Consider the following 27,323-nt stretch of genomic DNA (forward strand, 5'->3'; position numbering starts at 1 on the left):
CCTAATTTGGACAACCAGGTATGGTGAAGATAAGGTCCTTTTAAAAAAAATTAATACAATAAAATAAAATAAATAAATTAAAAACATTTTCTTGAATAAAAAAATAAAAACAGTTACATAGAAACTAGTAATTAATGAAAATGAGTCAAATTAACTGTTAAAGGTTAGTACTATTAGTGGACCAGCATGTGTGCTTACGGACTGTATCCCTTGCAGACTGTATTGATATATATTGATATATAATGTAGGAAGCAGAATATTAATAACAGAAAGAAACAACCCTTTTGTGTGAATGAGTGTAAATGGGGGAGGGAGTTTTCTTGGGTTGGTGCACTAATTGTAAGTTTATCTTGCGTTTTTTATGTTGATTTAATAAAAAAAACAACCAAAAAAACCGATACCGATAATAAAAAAAAATACCAATAATTTCCGATATTACATTTTAAAGCATTTATCGGCCGATATATCGGACATCTCTAATGCCATAACATATTGTGTCATTTCTCATTCTATTATTTTGTCAAAATTATAAAAACTGTAAAAATTGATTATTAATCCACTTCTCCATTTACTGTTAATATCTGCTTACTTTCTCTTCCAACATGTTCTATCTACATTTCTGTTAAAATGTAATAATCACTTATTCTTCTGTTGTTTGGATTGTCAGGTTCATACACTGATGACATCTATTAAAACAGACGAGAAGCAAGGAATCATGCAGAGACAGAGTTAAATTTTGCTCGATTGAGGAGAGACGTTATTTGGGCTGTACTCTAGTTATAGATCCAAACTACGCTCTAAACTCTATCCCACGTGCTTCCTGTATTTATTTGGGAGGTCCCTGGTTACATCACTGAAGCTGTCGCTGAGGGAAGGGGGGTAATCTCGACAGCTCCAGTTAGACACAATATAGGATTAGACAAGAAATGCAAATGTGTTGACACTGGTGATATCGCCTTGTCTCTGCTCTGTCTGCGTCACGGCGGTGTTCGGCCTTGGCAGTCAGCAGGCCGTTCCTGGACACAGACACTGATACCAGACTGGCTTGCAATCTTTTGGAATTGCCAGCTTTGCACAGACAAAGAAAAATACCACTTCAGCACAATTAATAATAACTATAGCAACGGCCCTTAAGCATAAGAGTTGTGTGATAATATATACATAATTATTCTAACAGGATACTTTACATTAGTTTTGAATGATACCACAAATTTGGGTATCGATCCGATACCAAGTCGTTACAGGATCATACATTGGTCAGATTCAAAGTCCTCATGTGTCCAGGGACGTATTTACTGAGTTTATAAACATAAAATGAATTTTAAAAAAAGGACAAAAGTTTTTGTGACGTTAAAAAATAACGATATAATTATAGTAGTATCCACTAGATACGCTATTGTACTTGGTTTCATTACAGTGGATGTTAGGTGTAGATCCACCCGTGGCATTTGTTTACATTTGTTTACATTCAGGCATGCTAGCTTTTGTTAGCGGTGACACCGGTGAGCTGTTGTATCCCCTTATGGTGTGTAGTGAAGCATGTTTAGCTATTCCTCGTCCTGCTGGGATTATACTTGTAAGAAACATACTTTATTTGTCGTCATGGAGGCGAGGATTAGTGATTTAGAAGTAGCTAAAACACTGCCGACTGCGGATGTATGTTCACTGCTAGCTAGCTAGCCATGTCTTAAAGCACCTCTTCCTGAGGGCGTTTCAGTGTTATAACTTCACCTTTATCGTTAGTTTTTAAGCCAATGCGTTCATTCTCCCTTTTCTGTCTATACACATTGTCTGCTTGTAAGTACGCAGTAATTGTGCGCTGCCGAACATGCTCCTCTGCTCGTAAACCCGTCATGACGCGCCCGTTAAAAAAAAAAAAAAAAAATTGTAACCCGGTACTTTTCAAACAGAGTATATTACGTTTTTGATTCATTAGTACCGCGGTACTATACTAGTACCGGTATACCGTACAAACCTAGAACATTTAAATGCATACATTTATCAAAATGCGTAATAATGTTTTCAAATTATCCATCTAAATCAGGGGTGTCCAAACTTTTTTCATGAAGGGCCTAAAAGTCAAAGTATGCGGATTTTGAATTTTAAAATTGTATTTAAAAAAAAATCAGTTAACAAGTGTCACTTACCAAGTTATTTGACTCTGGGGTAAACGGAAGCAAATGTAGCTCAAAAAATATCATTTTTATGTTAGCATGCAAGCAAGCTAACATTAGCATGCTATCAGTTAGCTTGTGTCGAAAGTAGACAAGTGTGTGAACAAAATGAGACATTAAGCACCGAGCTACGTGAAAGTATGGCTGAGCTACAAGAGGAGGTAATCTCGTCTTTTTGACGTTTGTCTCAGAGCAATCGTCCATTAAAAGAGTATATACTGTAGAGAATGCATATATGTTTAAGAGTTATTTCTCTATTCATAGCCATGTTTAGATCTTCTAGTACTTTTCCTTTGTATATTTTACCAGTTTCTCTTTGTCTTCAGAGGTGAAGTGAAGTGAAGTGAATTATATTTATATAGCGCTTTTCTCTAGTGACTCAAAGCGCTTTACATAGTGAAACCCAATATCTAAGTTACATTTAAACCAGTGTGGGTGGCACTGGGAGCAGGTGGGTAAAGTGTCTTGCCCAAGGACACAACGGCAGTGACTAGGATGGCGGAAGCGGGGATCGAACCTGCAACCCTCAAGTTGCTGGCACGGCCGCTCTACCAACCGAGCTATACCGCCCCAAGGTCTGTTTAGAGTTTTTTCCTTATCAGTGTTGCGAGAGGGAGAGGTGGGGGCTTTCTTTGTGTGCAAGAAGTTGGCTCTTCCGTTTGAATGTCAGATCAACTAGAGTAGCCGATATGAATGCATTGGTGTGGGCTGATCTCCTGAAATTTCAGTAAAACTTGATAATATTCCTATCCTGTCTTGGTGGTCCTTCTTACTCAGCATATATGTCATCGAAATAACTTTGGATTGACCAGTAACTTAGATTCCCTTGGAGGAAGAGCTGGTAGACGCAACAGTACCCATTAAATTGGCCCATTTTATTTTTTATTCGTGAATAGCGTTACATGTTGCCAACTTAAAGTACCGCCGTAGGCGCGAGTGAGACCTTTCCGATGGTATAACATATGTGGGGGGTTCGTTGGCCGATCTGTCTCGTATTAATCGTAAGAAAAACGTGCTCAACTATACTAATAAAAGTTGAAGTATGAGGATTAATAATATGGGCTGCTTGCATTGCAGCAGGCCCATAATAAAATAGAATGACCATGGCTGACAATATTAATGAGCAGCATAGTCACTCTTAGTGGTAAGCACATTCATGCAAAGTAACATAGTTGTACTGTATTGTCGTCTGAACAACGGGGAAAGAAAGCACACGCCCGTTTAATTTCCGCACGTTTCTTTGACATCTTCACGTGGGCTTCTTGCAACGAGCTCCAGCTGCACATTCTGTGTGCTGGTTGTTTCCTGTCTCCCCTGTTGTGTTTGATTCTCCATGCATTTTTAATGTCTCTGTGGTGCTTTATAGCTTTGTTCTTGCTTGTTATTGCAGGCTCTGGGGATTACTTTTTCCACTACAAGCTCAGTGTAACAAATCTATGCGGCAGTATTTCTTTTAGTCTGTAAATATTGTGTTTCTGTCATTCGCTTTGCAGTCTGCACCTGCCGAAAAAATTTGGCATATTACGAATGCATATATTGTACGTTCCATGTGCAACTGGAGAGTGTTATATGTTAAATACTGTACAAATGTGTATTTTATAGGAATGTCCGATAATATCGGACTGCCGATATTATCGGCCGATAAATGCTTTAAATTGTAATATCGGAAATTATCGGTATCAGTTTCAAAATTATCGGTATCTGTTTCAAAAAGTAAAATTTCTGACTTTTTTAAAACGCCGCTGTGTACACGGACGTAGGGAGAAGTACAGAGCGCCAATAAACCTTAAAGCCACTGCCTTTGCCTGTGCCCGCTCAGTCACATAATATCTACGGTTTGTCACACACACAAGTGAATGCCTGCATACTTGATCAACAGCCATACAGGTCACACTGAGGGTGGCCGTATAAACAACTTTAACACTGTTACAAATATGCGCCACACTGTGAACCCACACCAAACAAGAATGACAAACACATTTCGGGAGAACATCCGCACCTGTAACACAACATAAACACAACAGAACAAATACCCAGAAACCCTTGCAGTACTAACTCTTCCGGGACGCTACAATATACACCGCTACCCCCTACCCCCCACCCCCCAATCCTGCCCACCTCAACCTCCTCATGCTCTCATGTCCCAAATTCCAAGCTGTTGTTTTGAGGCATGTTAAAAAAAATAATGCACTTTGTGACTTCAATAATAAATATGGCAGTGCCATGTTGGCATTTTTTTTCCCATAACTTGAGTTGATTTATTTTGGAAAACCTTGTTACATTGTTTAATGCATCCAGCGGGGCATCACAACAAAATTAGGCATAATAATGTGTTAATTCCACGACTGTATATATCGGTATCGGTTGATATCGGAATCGGTAATTAAGAGTTGGACAATATCGGATATCGGCAAAAAAAAGCCATTATCGGACATCTCTAATATTTTATTTTAAACGATTAACATTGGAACACGCACAAAAGTACAGAAAATATATATTGATTCCCAGGTACGAGAAATTAGTACCGTATCGATTAAAATGTGAAGAGTACCCATCCTTACCGACGTCAGCATGCATGGTCAACTGCTGCTTTTCTTGACCTGAAATTTTAAACCAATTTCGAGGAATACAATTGGTCCTTTTAGGTCGAAATGAGTTGCAATATTATGAGCCCCATCATTTTCGCAGATTTGTGGTTATGACAAAATTAAATAAAAACAACAAAGGGCTAAGTAACCATGAAGGACATTTAAATTACCGTATTTTCCGGACTATAAAGCGCACTTAAATGTACGGAATAATTCTGGTTTTGCTTACCGACCTCGAAGCAATTTTATTTGGTACATGGGTGTAATGATAAGTGTGATCAGTAGATGGCAGTCAAACATAAGAGATATGTGTAGACTGCAATATGATGGCAATATGACTCAAGTAAACAACACCAACATTTTATATGTTCCATTGAAAATATAGAACATTACACACGGCGCTCAAAAATCCATCAACATGTTTTAGTACGACTTTGGTAAGCTATTAGGTTGTTCTAGTTTTTATTTGTATTTATTTTTATTATCTTTTTATTTTCATTTCTTTTTAATACACTGTAGTACTTTGAGGTTGTTTACTCAATGTATAGTGCTTTTTTTTTTTTTTTTTACAAATAAAATCTATTATTATTATTATTATTCAGTCATAAGGTGGAATAAATTAGCTGTCCATCTAACGCCACATGCCAAGATGGTCAACTCTGGTTGGTGCGTTTTAGTTCTACTGGTCTCCTTCTTAAACCAGAGTGAGATTGCGATCTGCTGCTTGAACAATGACCTCGCTATAATAAACTGTTTGGTACATCCTGCTCAGCTGAAGGAATTGGAGTCTTGTGATAGTGATAGTCTGTTCAAACATTCCACATTTAGCCGAGAGGCCAACAACAGCAAGGAGAATAGACCTTGACTACATTACTTTTCATTTAGTTATTAGCCCATGGTTCGGCAAACCCAAAACGTTGAAAGAGCCATATTGAACCAAAAATACAAAAAAAAAATCTGTCTGGAGCCGCAGAAAATGAAAAGTCTTATATAAGTCTTACAATGAAGGCAACACATGACGTAAGTGTCTATATTAGCTATAATAGCCTACTATCAAAATGACTATGTGTCGCAGGCTGAAGCAAATCTTTGTTGACAGAAATTCTGAAATGTAATATATATTCTACACATTTTTACAAGATTAGAAACCATTAGTAAATCAGTGATATAACTCTTGGAAATGACTGACTTTTAATGACCAAAGGTATAGATGTGTGTGTGTCCAAGTTAAAGGAAGCTGTGTCTTCTTTTAATATATTTATTACAATCTTTGGCAAGCTAGGTAATGTTTGCTGTGGTCTGGAACAACATGGCACACAAACAACTATCTGAAATGCAGCCAATGTTACATACAGATAATGTGTCATGAGACATGCAAAACTAAATTATATACAAAGAGGATAAAGGTAAAATATATTAAATTAAAGCTGCAAGCAGCGATGGACGGGACCGACTTTGATGGCACATAAAATCCAAACCGGAGCAGTCATTAAAACTCTTTGGTCAACTTTTAATCAGAAGGGTTCAATCTCCCTCCTGTGCTAGTTTGAAGCCGACACGACAAACGCGCTCAGAGGAGACAATGTTTGAAAAAAGGTGACCGGTTTTTACAATACTTTTGTTTTGAAGGGGGAATCGCAAACTTCCTGTTGATTTTTGCTGGGGGTTGTCAATATATGAAATGTAGGTATAAGTGAGACCTACATAGAGGTTTTCATGTCTCTACGACATTCCTACTGGAAGTTACAGGCAGTTTTGTCTGTGTTTTCTTCCTATGGGGCGCTGGAGCGCAATTTTGAGTTTTGGGGTTTGCTTTTTTTATTAGATTGCAATTTTTGCCAGTCCTGATGTGTGTGTCCAGTTTGGTGAGGTTTGAAGCATGTTAAGGGGGTCAAATTACAGCTCAAAGAGGCAAAAGTGACTGTTTTTCAAAAAAATTGTTTTAAAGGAGGAATTGCCTACTTCCTGTTGATTTTATTTGAAGAAAGTTATTGTATGAAATCTAGGTCTAGGTGAGACCTACATAGAGGTTTTTGTTTTATGTCTCTACGACATTCCTACCGGACGTTACAAGCAGTTTTGTCTGTGTTCTTTCCTAGGGAGCGCTAGAGCGCAATTTTGAGTTTTGGGGTTTGGTTTTTTATTAGATCGCAATTTTCGCCAATCCTGATGTGTGTGTCAAATATGGTGAGTTTTGAAGCATATTAAGGGGGTCAAATTACAGCTCAAAGAGGCAAAAGTGACTGTTTTTACTACACTTTTGTTTTGAAGGGGGAATTGACTACTTCCTGTTGATTTTTGCTGAAAAAAGTCAATGTATGAAATCTAAGTCTAAGTGAGACCTACGTAGAGGTTTTTGTTTTATGTCGCTACAGCATTCCTACTGAAAGTTACAGGCAGTTTTGTCTGTGTTTTCTTCCTAGGGGGCGCTAGAGCGCATTTTTAAGTTTTGGGGCTAGGTTTTTTCATTAGATCGCAATTTTTGCCAGTCCTGATGTGTGTGTCAAATATGGTGAGTTTTGAAGCATGTTAAGAGGGTCAAATTACAGCTCAAGGAGGCGGCGGTATAATAATAATAACAACTTTTTTTTTTGAAAGGGGATTGCAAACTTCCTGTTGATTTTTGCTGGGGGTTGTCAGTGTATGAAATGTAGGTCTAAGTGAGACCTACATAGTTGTTTTTGTTGCATGTCTCTACGACATTCCTACTGGAAGTTACAGGCAGTTTTGTCTGCGTTTTCTTCCTAGGAGCAGTTGTGTCTGTGTTTTCTTCCTAGGGGGCGCTAGAGCGCAATTTTGAGTTTTGGGGTTGTTGTTTTTTAAATAGATCGCAATTTTTGCCAGTCTTGATGTGTGTGTCCAGTTTGGTGAGTTTTGAAGCATGCTAAGGGGGTCAAATTATAGCTCAAAGAGGCAAAAGTGGCTGTTTTTACAAAACTTTTGTTTTGAAGGAGGAATTGCCAACTTCCTGTTAATTTTTGCTGAAAAAAGTCAATGTAAGAAATCTAGGTCTAAGTTAGACCTACATAGAGGTTTTTGTCTCATGTCTCTACGACATTCCTACCAGACGTTACAAGCAGTTTTGTCTTTTTTTATTCCTAGGGGGCGCTAGAGCGCAATTTTGAGTTTTGGCTTTTGTTTTTTTTTATTAGATCGCAATTTTCGCCAATCCTGATGTGTGTGTCAAATATGGTGAGTTTTGAAGCATATTGAGGGGGTCAAATTACAGCTCAAAGAGGCAAAAGTGACTGTTTTTACTACACTTTTGTTTTGAAGGGGGAATTGCCAACTTCCTGTTGAATTTTGCTGAAAAAAGTCAGTGTATGAAATCTAGGTCTAAGTCAGACCTACATAGAGGTTTTTGTTTCATGTCTCTACGACATTCCTACCGGACGTTACAAGCAGTTTTGTCTGTGTTCTTTCCTAGGGGGCGCTAGAGCGCAATTTTGAGTTTTGGGGTTTGGTTTTTTATTAGATCGCAATTTTCGCCAATCCTGATGTGTGTGTCAAATATGGTGAGTTTTGAAGCATATTAAGGGGGTCAAATTACAGCTCAAAGAGGCAAAAGTGACTGTTTTTACTACACTTTTGTTTTGAAGGGGGAATTGACAACTTCCTGTTGATTTTTGCTAAACAAGTCAATGTATGAAATCTAGATCTAAGTGAGACCTACGTAGAGGTTTTTGTTTTATGTCGCTACGGCATTCCTACTGGAAGTTACAGGCAGTTTTGTCTGTGTTTTCTTCCTAGAGGGCGCTAGAGCGCATTTTTAAGTTTTGGGGCTAGGTTTTTTCATTAGATCGCAATTTGTGCCAGTCCTGATGTGTGTCAAATATGGTGAGTTTTGAAGCATGTTAAGGGGGTCAAATTACAGCTCAAAGAGGCGGCGGTATAATAATAATAATAACAACTTTTTGTTTTGAAGGTGGATTGCAAACTTCCTGTTGATTTTTGCTGGGGGTTGTCAGTGTATGAAATGTAGGTCTAAGTGAGACCTACATAGTTGTTTTTGTTTCATGTCTCTACGACATTCCTACTGGAAGTTACAGGCAGTTTTGTCTGAGTTTTCTTCCTAGGGGGCGCTAGAGCGCAATTTTGAGTTTTGGGGTTGTTGTTTTTTAAATAGATCGCAATTTTTGCCAGTCTTGATGTGTGTGTCCAGTTTGGTGAGTTTTGAAGCATGCTAAGGGGGTCAAATTATAGCTCAAAGAGGCAAAAGTGGCTGTTTTTACAAAACTTTTGTTTTGAAGGAGGAATTGCCAACTTCCTGTTAATTTTTGCTGAAAAAAGTCAATGTACGAAATCTAGGTCTAAGTTAGACCTACATAGAGGTTTTTGTCTCATGTCTCTACGACATTCCTACCAGACGTTACAAGCAGTTTTGTCTTTTTTTATTCCTAGGGGGCGCTAGAGCGCAATTTTGAGTTTTGGCTTTTGTTTTTTTTTATTAGATCGCAATTTTCGCCAATCCTGATGTGTGTGTCAAATATGGTGAGTTTTGAAGCATATTAAGGGGGTCAAATTACAGCTCAAAGAGGCAAAAGTGACTGTTTTTACTACACTTTTGTTTTGAAGGGGGAATTGCCAACTTCCTGTTGAATTTTGCTGAAAAAAGTCAGTGTATGAAATCTAGGTCTAAGTCAGACCTACATAGAGGTTTTTGTTTCATGTCTCTACGACATTCCTACCGGACGTTACAAGCAGTTTTGTCTGTGTTCTTTCCTAGGGGGCGCTAGAGCGCAATTTTGAGTTTTGGGGTTTGTTTTTTTATTAGATCGCAATTTTCGCCAATCCTGATGTGTGTGTCAAATATGGTGAGTTTTGAAGCATATTAAGGGGGTCAAATTACAGCTCAAAGAGGCAAAAGTGACTGTTTTTACTACACTTTTGTTTTGAAGGGGGAATTGACAACTTCCTGTTGATTTTTGCTAAACAAGTCAATGTATGAAATCTAGATCTAAGTGAGACCTACGTAGAGGTTTTTGTTTTATGTCGCTACGGCATTCCTACTGGAAGTTACAGGCAGTTTTGTCTGTGTTTTCTTCCTAGAGGGCGCTAGAGCGCATTTTTAAGTTTTGGGGCTAGGTTTTTTCATTAGATCGCAATTTGTGCCAGTCCTGATGTGTGTCAAATATGGTGAGTTTTGAAGCATGTTAAGGGGGTCAAATTACAGCTCAAAGAGGCGGCGGTATAATAATAATAATAACAACTTTTTGTTTTGAAGGTGGATTGCAAACTTCCTGTTGATTTTTGCTGGGGGTTGTCAGTGTATGAAATGTAGGTCTAAGTGAGACCTACATAGTTGTTTTTGTTTCATGTCTCTACGACATTCCTACTGGAAGTTACAGGCAGTTTTGTCTGAGTTTTCTTCCTAGGGGGCGCTAGAGCGCAATTTTGAGTTTTGGGGTTGGTTTTTTTTTTTAAATAGATCGCAATTTTTGCCAGTCTTGATGTGTGTGTCCAGTTTAGTGAGTTTTGAAGCATGTTAAGGGGGTCAAATTATAGCTCAAAGAGGCAAAAGTGACTGTTTTTACTACACTTTTGTTTTGAAGGGGGAATTTCCAACTACCTGTTGATTTTTGCTGAAAAAAGTCAATGTATGAAATCTAGGTCTAAGTCAGACCTACATAGAGGTTTTTGTTTCATGTCTCCATGACATTTCTCCCGGACGTTACAAGCAGTTATGTCTGTGTTTTTTTCTAGGAGGCGCTAGAGCGCAATTTTGAGTTTGAGGGTTTGGTTTTTTTATTAGATCCCAATTTTCGCCAATCCTGATGTGTGTGTCAAATATGGTGAGTTTTGAGGCGGCGGAATAATAATAATAAAACCTTACAAATACAATAGGGTCCTCTGTCCCAAAGGGACATTGCGGTCCCTAATAAAACACTTATTTTTCTCCAATCTTTTTCCATTTTCAATCCTTTTTAAAAAATGCTACATGGAGCCACCAGCGCGGCTCGAGAGCCGCAGGTTGCTGACCCAGTAGCAATATTAGATTTTCAAGAGTATTTGTTCCTGCAAAATGATATTAACCATGTTTATAATAGACCTTATGACTTTCTGCCAAGCAACTAGTGTCTGGATGCTGACCTGTATCTGTATCTGTGTTGGACAGGTCGCTGTTGGTCATCAAGATGACTGATGGGGATTATGACTACCTGATAAAGCTCCTGGCCCTGGGAGACTCTGGCGTGGGGAAGACAACGTTCCTGTACAGATACACAGATAATAAGTTCAACCCCAAGTTCATCACCACAGTCGGCATCGACTTCAGGGAAAAGAGAGTGGTAAGGCTCCCTGTAATGTTTTCAAAAAGCAGGAAACTGTGCATGTTTTTGTCTTAATCTGGTACTCATTTGTATGTGTTGCAGCTAATTCATCACAACTAATAGTTGTTTTTTATACTAGTCCATATGGCGAACTAAACCTTATGGAGCTAAACCAGACCTGGGCAAAATACGGCCCACGGGCCACATGCATCCCATTAAGATATGGACTGGACTCTCACACTATTATGTTAGATCCTCTATGGACTGGACTCTAACTATTATGTTAGATCCACTATGGACTGGACTCTCACACTATTATGTTAGATCCACTATGGACTGGACTCTCACACTATTATGTTAGATCCACTATGGACTGGACTCTCACACTATTATGTTAGATCCACTATGGACTGGACTCTCACACTATTATGTTAGATCCACTATGGACTGAACTCTAACTATTAAGTTAGATCCACTATGGACTGGACTCTCACACTATTAAGTAAGATCCACTATGGACTGGACTCTCACAATATTATGTAAGATCCACTATGGACGGGACTCTCACAATATTATGTTAGATCCACCATGGACTCGACTCTCACACTATTATGTTAGATCCACTATGGACTGGACTCTCACACTATTATGTTAGATCCACTATGGACTGGACTCTCACACTATTATGTTAGATTCACTATGGACTGGACTCTCACACTATTATGTTAGATCCACTATGGACTGGACTCTAACTGATATGTTAGATCCACTATGGACTGGACTCTCACTATTATGTTAGATCCACTATGGACTGGACTCTCACTATTATGTTAGATCCACTATGGACTGGACTCTCACTATTATGTTAGATCCACTATGGACTGGACTCTCACAATATTATGTAAGATCCACTATGGACTAGACTCCCACAATATTATGTTAGATCCACTATGGACTGGACTCTCACACTATTATGTTAGATTCACTATGGACTGGACTCTCACTATTATGTTAGATCCACTATGGACTGGACTCTCACTATTATGTTAGATCCACTATGGACTGGACTCTCACACTATTATGTTAGATCCACTATGGACTGGACTCTCACACTATTATGTTAGATCCACTATGGACTGGACTCTCACTATTATGTTAGATCCACTATGGAATGGACTCTCACTATTATGTTGGATCCACTATGGACTGGACTCTCACACTATTATGTTAGATCCACTATGGACTGGACTCTCACACTATTTATGGACTGGACTCTCACACTATTATGTTAGATCCACTATGGACTGGACTCTCACACTATTATGTTAGATTCACTATGGACTGGACTCTCACACTATTATGATAGATCCACTATGAACTGGACTCTCACACTATTATGTTAGATCCACTATGGATTGGACTCTCACAATATTATGTTAGATCCACTATGGACTGGACTCTCACACTATTATGTTAGATTCACTATGGACTGGACTCTCACACTATTATGTTAGATCCACTATGGACTGGACTCTCACACTATTATGATAGATCCACTATGAACTGGACTCTCACACTATTATGTTAGATCCACTATGGACTGAACTCTCACGCTATTATGTTAGATCCACTATGGACTGGACTCTCACTATTATGTTAGATCCACTATGGACTGGACTCACAATATTATGTTAGATCCACTATGGACTGGACTCTCACACTATTACCGGTATGTTAGATCCACTATGGACTGGACTCTCACACTATTATGTTAGATCCACTATGAACTGGACTCTCACAATATTATGTTAGATCCACTATGGACTGGACTCTCACACTATTATGTTAGATCACACTATGGACTGGACTCTCACAATATTATGCGAGATCCACTATGGACTGGACTCTCACAATATTATGTTAGATCCACTATGGACTGGACTCTCACAATATTATGCTAGATCCACTATGGACTGGACTCACACTATTATGTTGGATCCACTATGGACTAGACTCTCACAAACATTTGTGTCAGAAACAGATACGGAAGCAGATTTTTACAACACATTTCTACATAAAAGTGATAATATATCACATTGATGGTGTTTATTACTAGAGATGTCCGATAATATCGGACTGCCGATATTATCAGCCGATAAATGCTTTAAAATGTAATATCGGAATTTATCGGTATCTGTTTCAAAAAGTATAATATATGTCTTTTTAAAACGCCGCTGTACGGCATTTTCAAGTACCTGGACAGTGAGTACATAAACATGGAAAGCGAGCTAAAGAAAACACTCCAAACTCTGCCTCTGCTCATCATTCAGCACTGAAGGTACACACTGTCAATTCTCTTATATACTGTTGCTCTTTCATTCTAGACTTCTAGAGTGTTTAATTATCACATCACTCTAAATGTATAGACTATAAAGTTCACAAACATAAACATATGACATTCCTACTGGAAGTTGCAGGCAGTTTTGTCTGAGTTTTCTTCCTAGGAGCAGTTGTGTCTGTGTTTTCTTCCTAGGGGGCGCTAGAGCGCAATTTTGAGTTTTTTTTTTTTTTTTTTTTAAATAAATCGCAATTTTTGCCAGTCCTGATGTGTGTGTCCAGTTTAGTGAGTTTTGAAGCATGTTAAGGGGGTCAAATTACAGCTCAAAGAGGCAAAAGTGACTGTTTTTACTACACTTTTGTTTTGAAGGGGGAATTTCCAACTACCTGTTGATTTTTGTTGAAAAAAGTCAATGTATGAAATCTAGGTCTAAGTCAGACCTACATAGAGGTCTCTCACACGGACTCTCACACTATTATGCTAGATCCACTATGGACTGGACTCTCAAACTATTATGCTAGATCCACTATGGACTGGACTCTCAAACTATTATATTAGATCCACTATGGACTGGACTCTCACACTATTATGTTAGATCCCCTATGGACTGGACTCTCACACTATTATGTTAGATCCACTATGGACTGGACTCTACAATATTAAGTTAGATCCACTATGGAGTGGACTCTCACACTATTATGTTAGATCCACTATGGACTGGACTCACACTATTATGTTAGATCCACTATGGACTGGACTCTCACAATATTATGCTAGATCCACTATGGACTGGACTCTCACACTATTATGTTGGATCCACTATGGACTGGACTCTCACACTATTATGTTACATCCACTATGGACCGGACTCTCACAATATTATGCTAGATCCACTATGGACTGGACTCTCACACTATTATGTTAGATCCACTATGGACTGGACTCTAACTATTATGTTAGATCCACTATGGACAAACATAAAGAGGGATCCTAGTGGGGCAGGTCAATCTTTCCATATCTCTAAACTAAAACTGGGGAAATACGTAGAGTGTTCTGTGTTGATCTCCTGAAGACATGATTTTATTTCACAATTCCTTGAGAGAGAAAAAACGCCTGGTTAGGCTTTGTGTATGTCATGTGTGCCTTCCTTGGGTGAAGCCAGGTTTACAGCTATGATGTTATTATGCGGTTTGTTACTTATGTATGTTATGTTGCAGCTATTTAAAATTGTTTTGTCAATTAGTTCTGGCCTGAAATAAATTGGCCTTTTGAAACATGTCTTTGTGTGTTGTATGTAGACCACATTGCTTAGCAGAGTTCAGTGATGCAAATGCATGTCAAGTTGATCAACAGATTGTATTATTCTTACTTTTGAAATAAAGTAACTAGTAACTGTAACTAGTTACTGGTTTTCAGTAACTAACCCAACACTGGCAATGAAACAAAATATAATTGGTAAGAGCAGCTTTCTACACCAATACTATCATTGCACTTTTCGGGTCATAACAAATCATTCCATCAGACTAAAAATGTACTATGTAAAACTTGAAACCCATGTTGTTATGTTATGGTTTACTGCAGTTAAATTAAAAAGCTACATGAGTGAACAACAGCCACACCAGCATCTCCACAAGTTACAATCCATTGGGATTTCAGACATCTGGGATCTGGCAACTTTCCCATGTGGTTACTCCCCACATCCAAATTAAGAACAGTCACATGAAAGAAATAGACCGCACAAACCTGTCCATGTAATCAGTTTAACTGGTACTAGACCCTAATTGCTACAGAATACAGAAACAACACCTAATATATTTACAAAATGAAATAATTCAAGTGATGTATATCAGTCATAGTTACAGTATTTGAGCATCTATGACAAGTTGGTGACAAACCATCCAAAAACAATGAATACAAATGTCATGGTGGCAAATGGGAACGCTCTGGCATATTACCTGTCAAAAATGTCAGTTTCTCAGGAAAAATGCTTATCAAAATAACATTTCATGATGGTGACATTTTGACCATGGAACTAAATGTTTCCTAAACAAGGTAAAAAATAGGTATTGCTGCATGGTTGTATCAGTTTAGCTCAGAGCTGGGCAAATATTTTGATTCGGGGCCACATTGAGAGAAAAAAATGTGTCTGTGTGTACACATTTAGCTGTAAAAATCTGCTGTACAGTATGTGTGTTTGGTTCCCTTTTTTTCCGGGAACACTAATACTAAAAGTCACAATGTCCGATAGAGTTCTAAAAACTTAATGACAGAACACCTCCGAAAAAACAGAATGGAATTTTACAATAAAATTATATTAACAACATATGAACGTCGCTCCTTGAGTTGTCTCAGATGTGCTGCTTTTAATTATGATGTCACATAAAAAAAAATGGTTCTCACACAATTTTTTTTGTAGAAAATTTCAGAAAATATTGACTTTCCTGCTTCTATAACAGGGGTGCCTACACTTTTTCTGCAGGCGAGCTACTTTTCAATTGACCAAGTTGAGGGGATCTACCTCATTCATATATATCATTTATATTTATTTATGAAAGAGACCTTTTTGTTAACAAGTTAAAGGTGTTTAATGATAATACAAGCATGTGTAGCACATATAGATTATTTTCTTTCATGAAGACAAGAATATAAGTTGGTGTATTACCTGATTCTGATGACTTGCATTGATTGGAATCAGACAGTAGTGATGATAATGTCCACATTTTCAAATGGAGGAGAAAAAAAGTCCTCCTTTCTGTCCAATACCACATGAAAGTGGTTGCTTTCTGGCGTCTTATTTGTCCAGCTTCCATACTCCTTTGTATACACTTTACAAGAAATACAATGCGCGCCAGCTTTCTGAGACTCTTATTATGTTAGCGCAGGCAGGATGAAGCAGCGCTTTTATTGTGAAGACAGGAACTGTGCGGTCGGTCTTTAGAGTTTTGACGGCAGGTACGGCGCGAGAGTCTGTTGAAATAAAAAAAAAGTGTTTCTCCCCTTCCTGTCGGTCATTTTTTCTTAATAATGATCTGGCAGCAGCCAGCGTCATCTCACAAGACCCTCAGGTGCCGTGAATATCAATCAAGTGACGTATTGGTGAAGATTGATGATCACTCAGTTTTAGGTCTATTTTTTTAACGCCTGGCTATCTTGAGGTCGACACCCCCTTAAACCACACTCTTTTGCGGATCACGGGTCGCGCTGTAACCTGCCTGGTTCAGTCCCTGCTTTTTTCTGTTCCGTCCTGGACTCGAGCCTGGGTCAGCCGGCATGAGAGACGAGCATGCTATAGCCCGGGCTATCAACACAATAGCCAGCACTGATTTGAGTAACCCAACATGATTTGTTGAAAATACTGCTAATTAGAGATGTCCGATAATGGCTTTTTTGCCGATATCCGATTTTCCGATATTGTCCAACTCTTAATTACCAATTCCGATATCAACCGATACCGATATATACAGTCGTGGAATTAACACATTATTATGCCTAATTGTGTTGTGATGCCCCGCTGGATGCATTAAACAATGTAACAAGGTTTTCCAAAATAAATAAACTCAAGTTATGGAAAAAATGCCAACATGGCACTGCCATATTTATTATTGAAGTCACAAAGTGCATAGTTTTTTTTTAACATGCCTCAAAACAGTAGCTTGGAATTTGGGACATGCTCTCTGGTTGAGGTGGGCGGGGTTGGGGCGGGAGGGGTTGAGTTGAGGGGAGTGTAGGGGGTAGCGGGGGGTGTATATCGTAGCGTCCCGGAAGAGTTAGTGCTGCAAGGGGTTCTGGGTATTTGTTCTGTTGTGTTTATGTTGTGTTACGGTGCGGATGTTCTCCCGAAATGTGTTTGTCATTCTTGTTTGGTGTGGGTTCACAGTGTGGCGCATATTTGTAACAGTGTTAAAGTTGTTTATACGGCCACCCTCACTGTGACCTTGTGCCATTGCATTAACTTGTGTGTGTGTAAAAGCCGTAGATATTATGTGATTGGGCCGGCACCAAAGGCATTGCCTTTAAGGTTTATTGGCGCTCTGTACTTCTCCCTACGTCCGTGTACACAGCGGCGTTTTAAAAAGTCATAAATGTAACTTTTTGAAACCGATACCGATAATTTTGAAACCGATACCAATAATTTCCGATATTGCATTTTAAAGCATTTATCGGCCGATGATATCGGCAATCCGATATTATCGGACATCCCTAGTAAAAAAAAGTTTGTTTTGCATAATAGGTCCTAAAAGCAGACTAAAGATGTCTTTTGCATTCATTTCTGGCTTCACCAGTGATGACCATTCATCGCCATCTGATGCCTCGTTCTTTTCAGAGTGCACGCTGACGCGGGAAATGTTGCTCGCCGCAATGAGGTTGGACAAACCAATATTGAAACAAATACTAACACTAAACACACATTTTCTCTTTTTGTTAGTATAATCTTGGAATATTTCCAGTTGTATTTAAACTGTAACTCTTTTACAAGGCACAGGCAGTGATGCATTTTAATTGATGACAAATTCTTTCATGTTAAACCTAATAATATAATCTGACCATTATATTTAAGAGATGAAGATAACTTAATCGCTGCTTGTATCGAGACGACGTCGTGCTTTGCTGCAGCTCTGTCAGTACTGGCAGTGCTAATTTTATCTCGGTGCTTCAGATGACATATATGATCTATTATTGCCCACCTCACACTACTTTTTTTTTAATATTTCATCTTTAGCCAGACTATGAGGGAGAATGTGATCATTGGGGTTGGGCGATACAGCACATTTTGATACCAAGTGACAGGGCCAGTATTGCCAAGACTTAAAATTCTACTTGAAATGTTTAAAATTGGTGATTTTGTTTTTAAACATAGTAAATACAGGACAAAAAGTTAGAGGAAGCAAGCAAACTTTTTTTTTTACTTTGGTAAATTTACAAAATTATTTCTTTTTTACTAATGTTAATTTTTTTTTTTTTTACATAGAATAAGGATTATTCAAATATATTTTTTACATGAAAAAACTTATTTAGGTATGCAATTTTTTGTGTTTTGAGCGGAGTAAGGAGCATTCAGCTGTCAAAAAAAAAAAAAGTGGTTTTGTCAGATTCAAACACTGATGACATCTATTAAACAGACAAAGAAGCAAATAATTAAACAGACACATAATTAAATTTGGCTCAATTGAGGAGAAACGTCTGGGCTGTACTCTTGTACAGTCTCCACCACGCTCTGACGAAAGATTGTACGCCTCTTCTTTTTTTTGGACTTTCCCTGATTACAAGGAAACAGCTGTTTCTAAGGGAAGGGGGTCGTAAACAGCCATCGCCTTCGATTAAAACAGTTCAAAGAAAAGGTTGTAAAACAGTTCTAAGAAAGGGTCCCTGGAGCTTGCGTCGGGTCCTGCTTCCACTCCGCTTTGTAGTTCTCGGGTCAAGACAAAATTTTCCTGTGGATTACGCTTCCCATCGTAAACAGTGGAGTTTTACAAGCCTTTTGCTTGGTAGGATCAAAGACAGCTTTTGTTCTTTCGCCCTGAACTCAATGTAACACAAAGTTGTGTGATATCGTAGATACAATTATTCTGACAGGTTTCATTCTACAAAACCTAAAACCAGTGAAGTTGGCACGTTGCGTAAATCATAAATAAAAACTGAATACAATGATTTGCGAATCCTTTTCCACTTATATTCAATTGAATAAACTGCAAAGACAAGATAGTTAACGTCCCAACTGGAAAACTATATATTTTTTGCAAATATTAGCTCATTTTTAAAAATTGATGTTTGCAACATGTTTCCAAAAAGCTGGCACAAGTGGCAAAAAAGACTGAGAAAGTTTAGGAATCCTCATCAAACACTTATTTGGAACATCCCACAGGTGAACAGGCTAATTGGGAACAGGTGGGTGCCATGATTGGGTATAAAAGCAGCTTCCATGAAATGCTCAGGATGGGGCGAGGGTCACCACTTTGTGAACAAATGCGTGAGCAAACTGTCGAACCGTTTAAGAACAACATTTCTCAACGAGCTATTGCAAGGAATTTAGGGATTTCACCCTCTACGGTCCGTAATATCATCAAGAGGTTCAGAGAATCTGGAGAAATCACTGCAAGGCCAAAAACCAACATTGAATGCCCGTTACCTTCGATTCCTCTGGTGGTACTGCATCAAAAAGCGACATCAGTGTGTAAAGGATATCACCACATGGGCTCAGGAACACTTCAGAAAACCACTGTCAGTAACTATAGTTCATTGTTACATCTGTAAGTGCAAGTTAAAACTCTACTATGCAAAGCAAAAGCCATTTATCAACAACACCCAGAAATGCCGTCGGCTTCGCTGGGCCCGAGCTCATCCAAGATGATGCAAAGTGGAAAAATGTTCTGTGGTCTGACGAGTCCACATTTCCAATTGTTTTTGGAAACTGTGGACGTCGTGTCCTCCGGAACAAAGAGGAAAAGAGCCATCTGGATTGTTCTAGGCGCAAAGTTGAAAAGCCAGCATCTGTGATGGTATGGGGGTGTATTAGTGCCCAAGGCATGGGTAACTTACACATCTGTGAAGCACCAATAATGCTGAAAGGTACATGCAGGTTTTGGAGCAACAAATGTTGTCATCATGGACGCCCCTGCTTATTTCAGCAAGACAATGCTGCTTCATAGTAAAAGAGTATGGGTACTAGACTGGCCTGTCTCCCATTGAAAATGTGTGGCGCATTATGAAACTTAAAATACCAAAAGTTGAACAACTTAAGCTGTACATCAAGCAAGAATGGGAGAGAATTTCACCTGAAAAGCTTCAAAAATTGGTCTCCTCGGTTCCCAAACGTTTACTGAGTGTTGTTAAAAGGAAAGGCCATGTAAAACAGTGGTAAAAATGCCCATGTGCCAACTTTTTTGCAATGTGTTGCTGCCATTAAATTCTAGTTAATGATTATTTGCACCACCTTACAGTCTTAGTAAATCACACGCAACACGCCCACTAATAGTACACACCTTTTTATAGTGTTTGAATCCTAGTCAATGTGTGACAGTGACAGTGTCTCATCTGTGGGAATCAAAGGTGTGAATGTTGCCCGAGGCTTCTTTTGTGTTTCCAGCCCTGTTGAGATGTTCACTTCTTCAATGTAGTCCACTCATAAAAATCTGAGGGATCCTGACTTATGGCTCCATTAGTTCACCTCACACTCTACCATTGCCATAGAAACCATTCAAATTCCCAAGTGGTGTCCCAGTAAATTATACTTGGATGCATTTCATAGCCCATCTAGCAAATGGATGGACAAAATAATGTGTTTCTTAATGTTCTGGTGGATGAATATTGCTGATTGCAAGGAGTCAGCCATATCAATATACATGTAATTGTTCCTATTATGAACTGTTGGCAGATAAGTGCTCAGCAGTACATCTTGCTGAACTTTCGTATAAAACATTTTGTAGTCTAAATCTAGAAGTACAAAACCCAAAACCAGTGAAGTTGGCATGTTGTGTAATTCGTAAATAAAAACAGAATACAATTAATTTGCAAATCCTTTTCAACTTATATTCAATTGAATAGACCGCAAAGACAAGATATTTAATGTTCGAACTGAGACACTTAATTTTTTTTTTCTTTTCGCAAATAATCATTAACTTAGAATTAAATGGCAGCAATGCATTGCAATAAAGTTGGCACAGGGGCATTTTTACCACTGCGTTACATGGCCTTTCCTTTTAACAACACTCAGTAAACGTTTGGGAACTGAAGAGACCAATTTTTAAAGCTTTTCAGGCAGAATTATTTCCCATTCTTGCTTGATGTACAGCTTAAGTTGTTCAACAGTCCGGGGTCTCCGTTGTCAAATTTTACACTTCATAATGCGCCACACATTTTCAATGGGAGACAGGTCTGGACTACAGGCAGCCCAGTCTAGTACCCGCACTCTTTTACTACGAAGCCACGCTAACACATGCAGAATGTGGCTTGGCATCGTCTTGCTGAAATAAGCAGGGGCGTCCATGAAAAAGACCTTGCTTGGATGGCAACATATGTTGCTCCAAAACCTGTATGTACCTTTCAGCATTAATGGTGCCTTTACAGATGTGTAAGTTACCCATGCCTTGGGCACTAATACACCCCCATACCATCACAGATGCTGGCTTTTGAACTTTGCACCTATAACAGTCCGGATGGTTCTTTTCCTCTTTGGTCCGGAGGACACGACGTCCACAATTTCCAAAAACAATTTGAAATGTGGACAGAACACTTTTCCACTTTGCATCAGTCCATCTTGAATGAGCTCGGGTCCAGCGAAGCCGGCGGCGTTTCTGGGTGTTGTTGATAAATGGCTTTCGCTTTGCATAGTAGCGTTTTAACTTGCAATTCTAGATGTAGCGATGAACTGTAGTTACTGACAGTGGTTTTCTGAAGTGTTCCTGAGCCCATGTGGTGATATCCTTTACACACTGATGTCGCCTTTTGATGCAGTAACGCCGAAGGTCACGGGCATTCAATGTTGCCGCTTACGTGCATTGATTTCTCCAGATTCTCTGAACCTTTTGATGATATTACGGATCGTAGATGGTGAAATCCCTAAATTCCTTGCAGAAATGTTGTTCTTAAACTGCTCGACAGTTTGCTCACACATTTGTTCACCAAGTGGTGACCCTCGCCCCATCCTTGTTTGTGAATGACTGAGCATTTCATGGAAGCTGCTTTTTATACCCAATCATGGCACCCACCTGTTCCCAATTAGCCCGTTCACCTGTGGGATGTTCCAAATAAGTGTTTGGTGAGCATTCCTCAACTTTCTCAGTCTTTTTTGCCACTTGTGCCAGCTTTTTTGAAACATGTTGCAAGCATCAAGTTCCAAATGAGCTAATATTTGCAAAAAAATTACGTTTTCCATTTCGAACGTTGAGTATCTTGTCTTTGCAGTCTATTCAATTGAATATAAGTTAAAGGATTTGCAAATCATCGTATTCTGTTTTTGTTTACGATTTACACAACGTGCCAACGTCACTGGTTTGGGGTTTTGTAGTAAGACTGAGTAGGAGTAGAATGAGTCTTCCATCAATCAGGGTTCATCTTGCCTTCCCCTGACTTGAGGTGTTCAATCAGGTTGTTTCTAACCTTAAAACTTGATTAGGCTGTACTATCAGAAGTGGACAACATCATAAAAATGCAACCAATAAACTATTTACTAATTTAAACTCACCGCTCTACGCTCACATGATTTGTCTAGTAGGGCAGTTTGCTTGCTGAAGCATTAACGTTAAAGTTGTTATGTAAACCGTGGTGAGTCTTTTATATTATATAGTATTTTATTAAAATAAACATAGTATAATGCTCTACTGGGATATGATGTATATATCATTTTAAAAGCTCCTGAAATGACCAGGATTGGCCCCCTTTAAGTATTTTTTAGACACAATGGTCTATTTCTACTCCCCAACTGAAAGTACCGTAGTGCGTAGATGGCCCAGGTGGGCCTTGTTATCTAATCGCCTTTATTAGCAGCAGCCGGGATGAGACACGTTGTTGGAGCTAGAGCGAGAGAGAGCGAGAGACGGACACAGAGAAAACATTTTGCTGGAATTTGGCCACATTGTGGAGGTTGCCCTCCAGTGGGTTCCTCAGACCACCAAATACTGCCACCAGAGCCCGGATCAGGGTTACAACACTGTTTTATTTTCATAAAATCGTGCAAGTGTTTTGCTTTCCAGCAAAATGTTTTCTCTGTGTTCGTCTCTCGCTATCTCGCTCTCGCTCCAACAACGTGTCTCAATCCGGCTGCTGCTAATAAAGGCGATTAGATAACAAGGCCCACCTGGGCCATCTATGCACCTGTCGCTGTCATCGAGGCCGGTCCTGGCACACCCCGTTCCGCGGCAGGCCCACAGGCCACGCCCCCTCCACATCTGGCAACTGAGCTGCCTTTTTTTTTTTTTTTTACCATAAAAACAGCAGTACTGTTTTTCCATTTACAGTAATATACACTAAATTTGGAGGTGAAATTATTGCTGTTTACCATATTTTTTTTACATTTTAGTTTAAAAAAAATCTAGTAAAAAAAATGCATTAAAAAGTTGTGTAATAATAGTATTCACTGTTAGAAGCGGCCCTCTGGGGCCAAACATAACTGCAATGTGGCCCTCAGGGAAAATGACTTTGACACCTCGTTACTACATTTAGCACTGAATCAAGGCACTGGTAGCTACTTTTTCCGGTCTGGATACTACCGCTGAAATCAGAACATTCCTGTTTCAGTGCCCATCTCTAAACCGTATTACATATGTCATATGCTATAATTCTAAACATACATAACAAGTGTTTGTTACCTAGCTGACAGAAATTTGCATATTTGACACAAAAGGTTGATTATTTCTGTACATTACAGTAAAACTGTAAAACCAGGTTGTGTCTTCATATGTAATTAGCATTTTACTCTGCAGTGTTGGCTTCAATAAAGTCGAGGATGGATTATTTATGAACTAGTATAAACTGCAGGACCATATAAACCTGTCTGCTTTGGTCTGAGATAACGAAGCACATATAAAGGTTGTAAATGTAAATGTGTGGGCACCAATCATGACTGACCTAACAAAACGATATTTAATTTGTCCTCAGGTGTACACAGCATCCAACCCTAATGGGATGACGGCAGGAAAAAGCTTTAAGGTTCATCTACAGCTTTGGGACACAGCTGGGCAGGAAAGGTGAGCTGCCGGTCAAACATGTTTGTTCTTTTTAGGTCTACATTTTGATATTCAAGCTACATTTGATCACTTAAAGGGGAACATTATCACAATTTCAGAAGGGTTAAAACCATTAAAAATCAGTTCCCAGTGGCTTATTTTATTTTTCGAAGTTTTTTTCAAAATGTTACCCATCACGCAATATCCCTAAAAAAAGCTTCAAAGTGCCTGATTTTGACCACCCGTCCATTTTCCTGTGACGTCACATAGTGATGCCAACACAAACAAACATGGCGCATAGAACAGCAAGCTATAGCGACATTAGCTCGGATTCAGACTCGGATTTCAGCGGCTTAAGCGATTCAACAGATTACGCATGTATTGAAACGGATGGTTGTAGTGTGGAGGCAGGTAGCGAAAACGAAATTGAAGAAGAAACTGAAGCTATTGAGCCATATCGGTTTGAACCGTATGCATGCGAAACCGACGAAAACGACACGACAGCCAGCGACACGGGAGAAAGCGAGGACGAATTCGGCGATCGCCTTCTAACCAACGATTGGTATGTGTTTGTTTGGCATTAAAGGAAACTAACAACTATGAACTAGGTTTACAGCATATGAAATACATTTGGCAACAACATGCACCTTGAGAGTGCAGACAGCCCATTTCAGGCGCGCTAAGAACATATATTTTTCCACGATTTCAGCACTCAGGTTAACCATACCTAAATAGACACAAAATACTGCATTACACAAGACTACCCGAATGTACTCGAATGATTGAAAAAAAAAAAAAGTTTTTAAGCTAAATTATTGGTAAACACAGTTTATGTATAATCATTTACGTAAAATCGCGAGTAATGAATAAAGTTTTCATCAATTAATATATTCTGTAGACATACCCTCATCCGCTCTCTTTTCCTGAAAGCTGATCTGTCCAGTTTTGGAGTTGATGTCAGCAGGCCAGGGAAGCGAGGGTCGATATTCTTCTCTTGATCATCTTCGGTGGCATAAGGGACGGTAGAAGCGGTGTGAGCCAAGACATACCTGCCAACTACTCCGGTTTTCCCGTAATTAGTACGGTTTTCATCAACCTATTCCGGGTTACGGTTGCAGTGATAAAAAATATGGTTTTTCATTAATTAAAAAAATTTTTTTTTTTTAAAGTTTTATTCACGAAATCGCGTAACAACAATGACAATCGACACTGCTTCCCGTAACTTCCTATCGAGCCATTCCGAATGCCATGCGCGAGGCTATTTATAGCACCGCTGCCAAGCACGAGGCACCAGTTGCCATTGTTTCCAAACGAACGAACGATCATGGAATCAGCCGGAGAAAAATCGCAAACGAGTCTTAAACCGAAAAGAAAACTGCAGTCATTCCGTGAAGAATATTCAAAAGCCTATCCGGGAATAATTATCCGTTCCAAAAAGGGTGAAAACTACGCGAATTGCACCTTGTGCAGACAAGATTTTTCGATCGATGTAAAAGACCACGTTGGGACAAAAAAACACAAGTCTAATGCCGTTGCTAGCGATACAAGTGGAAAACTTTCAACGTTTTTCGTCGCCCAAACAGATTCTTTGGATGTGATAAATGCCAAAGTTTTATTTACGGAGGCAATAATTGAGCATGGACTTCCAATCGCACTGGCTGATCACATGGGACAGTTATTTCGGAAAATGTTTCCCGACTCGAAAAATTCATTCTCATTAATTCTTCTTCAATTCTTTTGAAAGGCTTACAGAAAACTGCAATTGAATTGTAGTTCCATGCTAATGATGCTATTGAATTACATTTTAATGAAGTAAACTTATCATAAAGTTACCATATCATTTTTGCAGTATGATCAATCTGATAGAATACATTTGGATTTTAGCCACAAAAAGGTAATGACACCAATGTTATCTATTGGAATTGTTTAGTACTGTTATACTGTTAAAAGTGTTTATACTATTTATGCTTTCAAGTCCAAGTTGAAGAAATCTTGTTAAATGTTGACAGCATAACTACCAAAATACAGAAGTATGTCCTTAATATTTTTGCAGTGCTATTTCTGTTGAAAAGTTAAAATGATTACATTAGAGATGTGATGTGCCACTTTTCAAGTGTCTGATGGCTTAAATTAATTTTCATTAATTTTTCATATTTTGAATTCTTTTGAAAGGCTTACAAAAAAACTACATTTGAATTGTAATTCCATGCTATTGACAGGACTATTAATTTTAATGAAGTTAGCTTACCATGTTTACAGTATGATAATTGTGATAGAAATGTGAATTTTAGGCACAGAATATTTTTTACAATTGAACAAGGCAGTAGATTATACAAGCTTGGACAGAAAGTTAATAATGACACCCATTTTTTTTTTTTATGGAATTGTTTAGTACTGTTTTACCATTTGTTTACTGTAAAAAGTGTTTATACTGTTTATACTTTCAATTAACAAATTGAAGTCTTGTGAAAGGTTGACAGGATAACTGGCATTAACTGTCAAAATAATTTCAAACTATTGAAGTTAGCTTACAGAATAAACATGTCAATCAACCCATATGATTTTTGCTGTAATAATTTTGTTTTGAAAAGTCACTGTGACTGATAGAAAAGTGATGGTTTTAGCAACATTTTAACCTGTCTGAATGCTAATAATCATTTTGCGTCGGCCTGAACCCCCCACCAGGACTTTGTCCTGGACCTACCGGGGCCTGCGGCCCCTGGACCCTGGCTACTAGGTTTTTCTGATTTCAAAAGTTGGCAGGTATGCCAAGACATTCAGGGGGTTTAGCTCGCTCGTCTGCGGGAACAAACTGCCGCCATTGCTTGCCGTGCTACCGAGGACCTTTGTCCCTGAATAGCTCACACACTCCGGCAGATTCAATGGGGGTCTGGCGGCAGATTTCTTTGACTTTATCGTTGGAAATGCATCTGCTTTGAGTGTCGCAGGATATCCACACATTCTTGCCGTCTCCAAGGTACGGAAAACAGTCGAAAAAACAGAAAATAACAGAGCTGATTTGACTCGGTGTTTGTAATGTGTTTGAGAAAATGGCGGATTGCTTCCCGAGAGCGAATAATAGAAAGGCGTTTAATTCGCCAAAATTCACCCATTTAGAGTTCGGAAATCGGTTAAAAAAATATATGGTTTTTATTCTGCCACATCAAGGTATATATTGACGCTTACATAGGTCTGGTGATAATGTTCCCCTTTAATCTACTAATCAAACTACTACTACTGATAGTACTACGAACTACTGTACATCGCAAAATAATACAAGGAAAGATCAGCCC

The 27,323-nt window shown here is 38.8% G+C and overlaps 1 protein-coding gene across 3 annotated transcripts in view; it reads left to right on the plus strand.

Moving 5' to 3' along the window:
* Window positions 1-27,323, plus strand: part of rab27b (RAB27B, member RAS oncogene family) — a 159,725-nt gene that overhangs the window by 112,108 nt on the left and 20,294 nt on the right. For all 3 annotated transcript variants that reach the window (XM_061980819.2, XM_061980817.2, XM_061980818.2), the window contains exons 2-3: window positions 10,878-11,049; window positions 23,963-24,051. In XM_061980819.2, coding sequence (XP_061836803.1) covers window positions 10,897-11,049; window positions 23,963-24,051 — 242 coding nt within the window. In that variant the 5' untranslated portion in view covers window positions 10,878-10,896. The remainder of the gene's footprint in view (window positions 1-10,877; window positions 11,050-23,962; window positions 24,052-27,323) is intronic.

The sequence above is a fragment of the Nerophis lumbriciformis genome, linkage group LG20 (genome assembly GCF_033978685.3).
Source record: "Nerophis lumbriciformis linkage group LG20, RoL_Nlum_v2.1, whole genome shotgun sequence".
Taxonomy (NCBI): Eukaryota; Metazoa; Chordata; class Actinopteri; order Syngnathiformes; family Syngnathidae; genus Nerophis; species Nerophis lumbriciformis.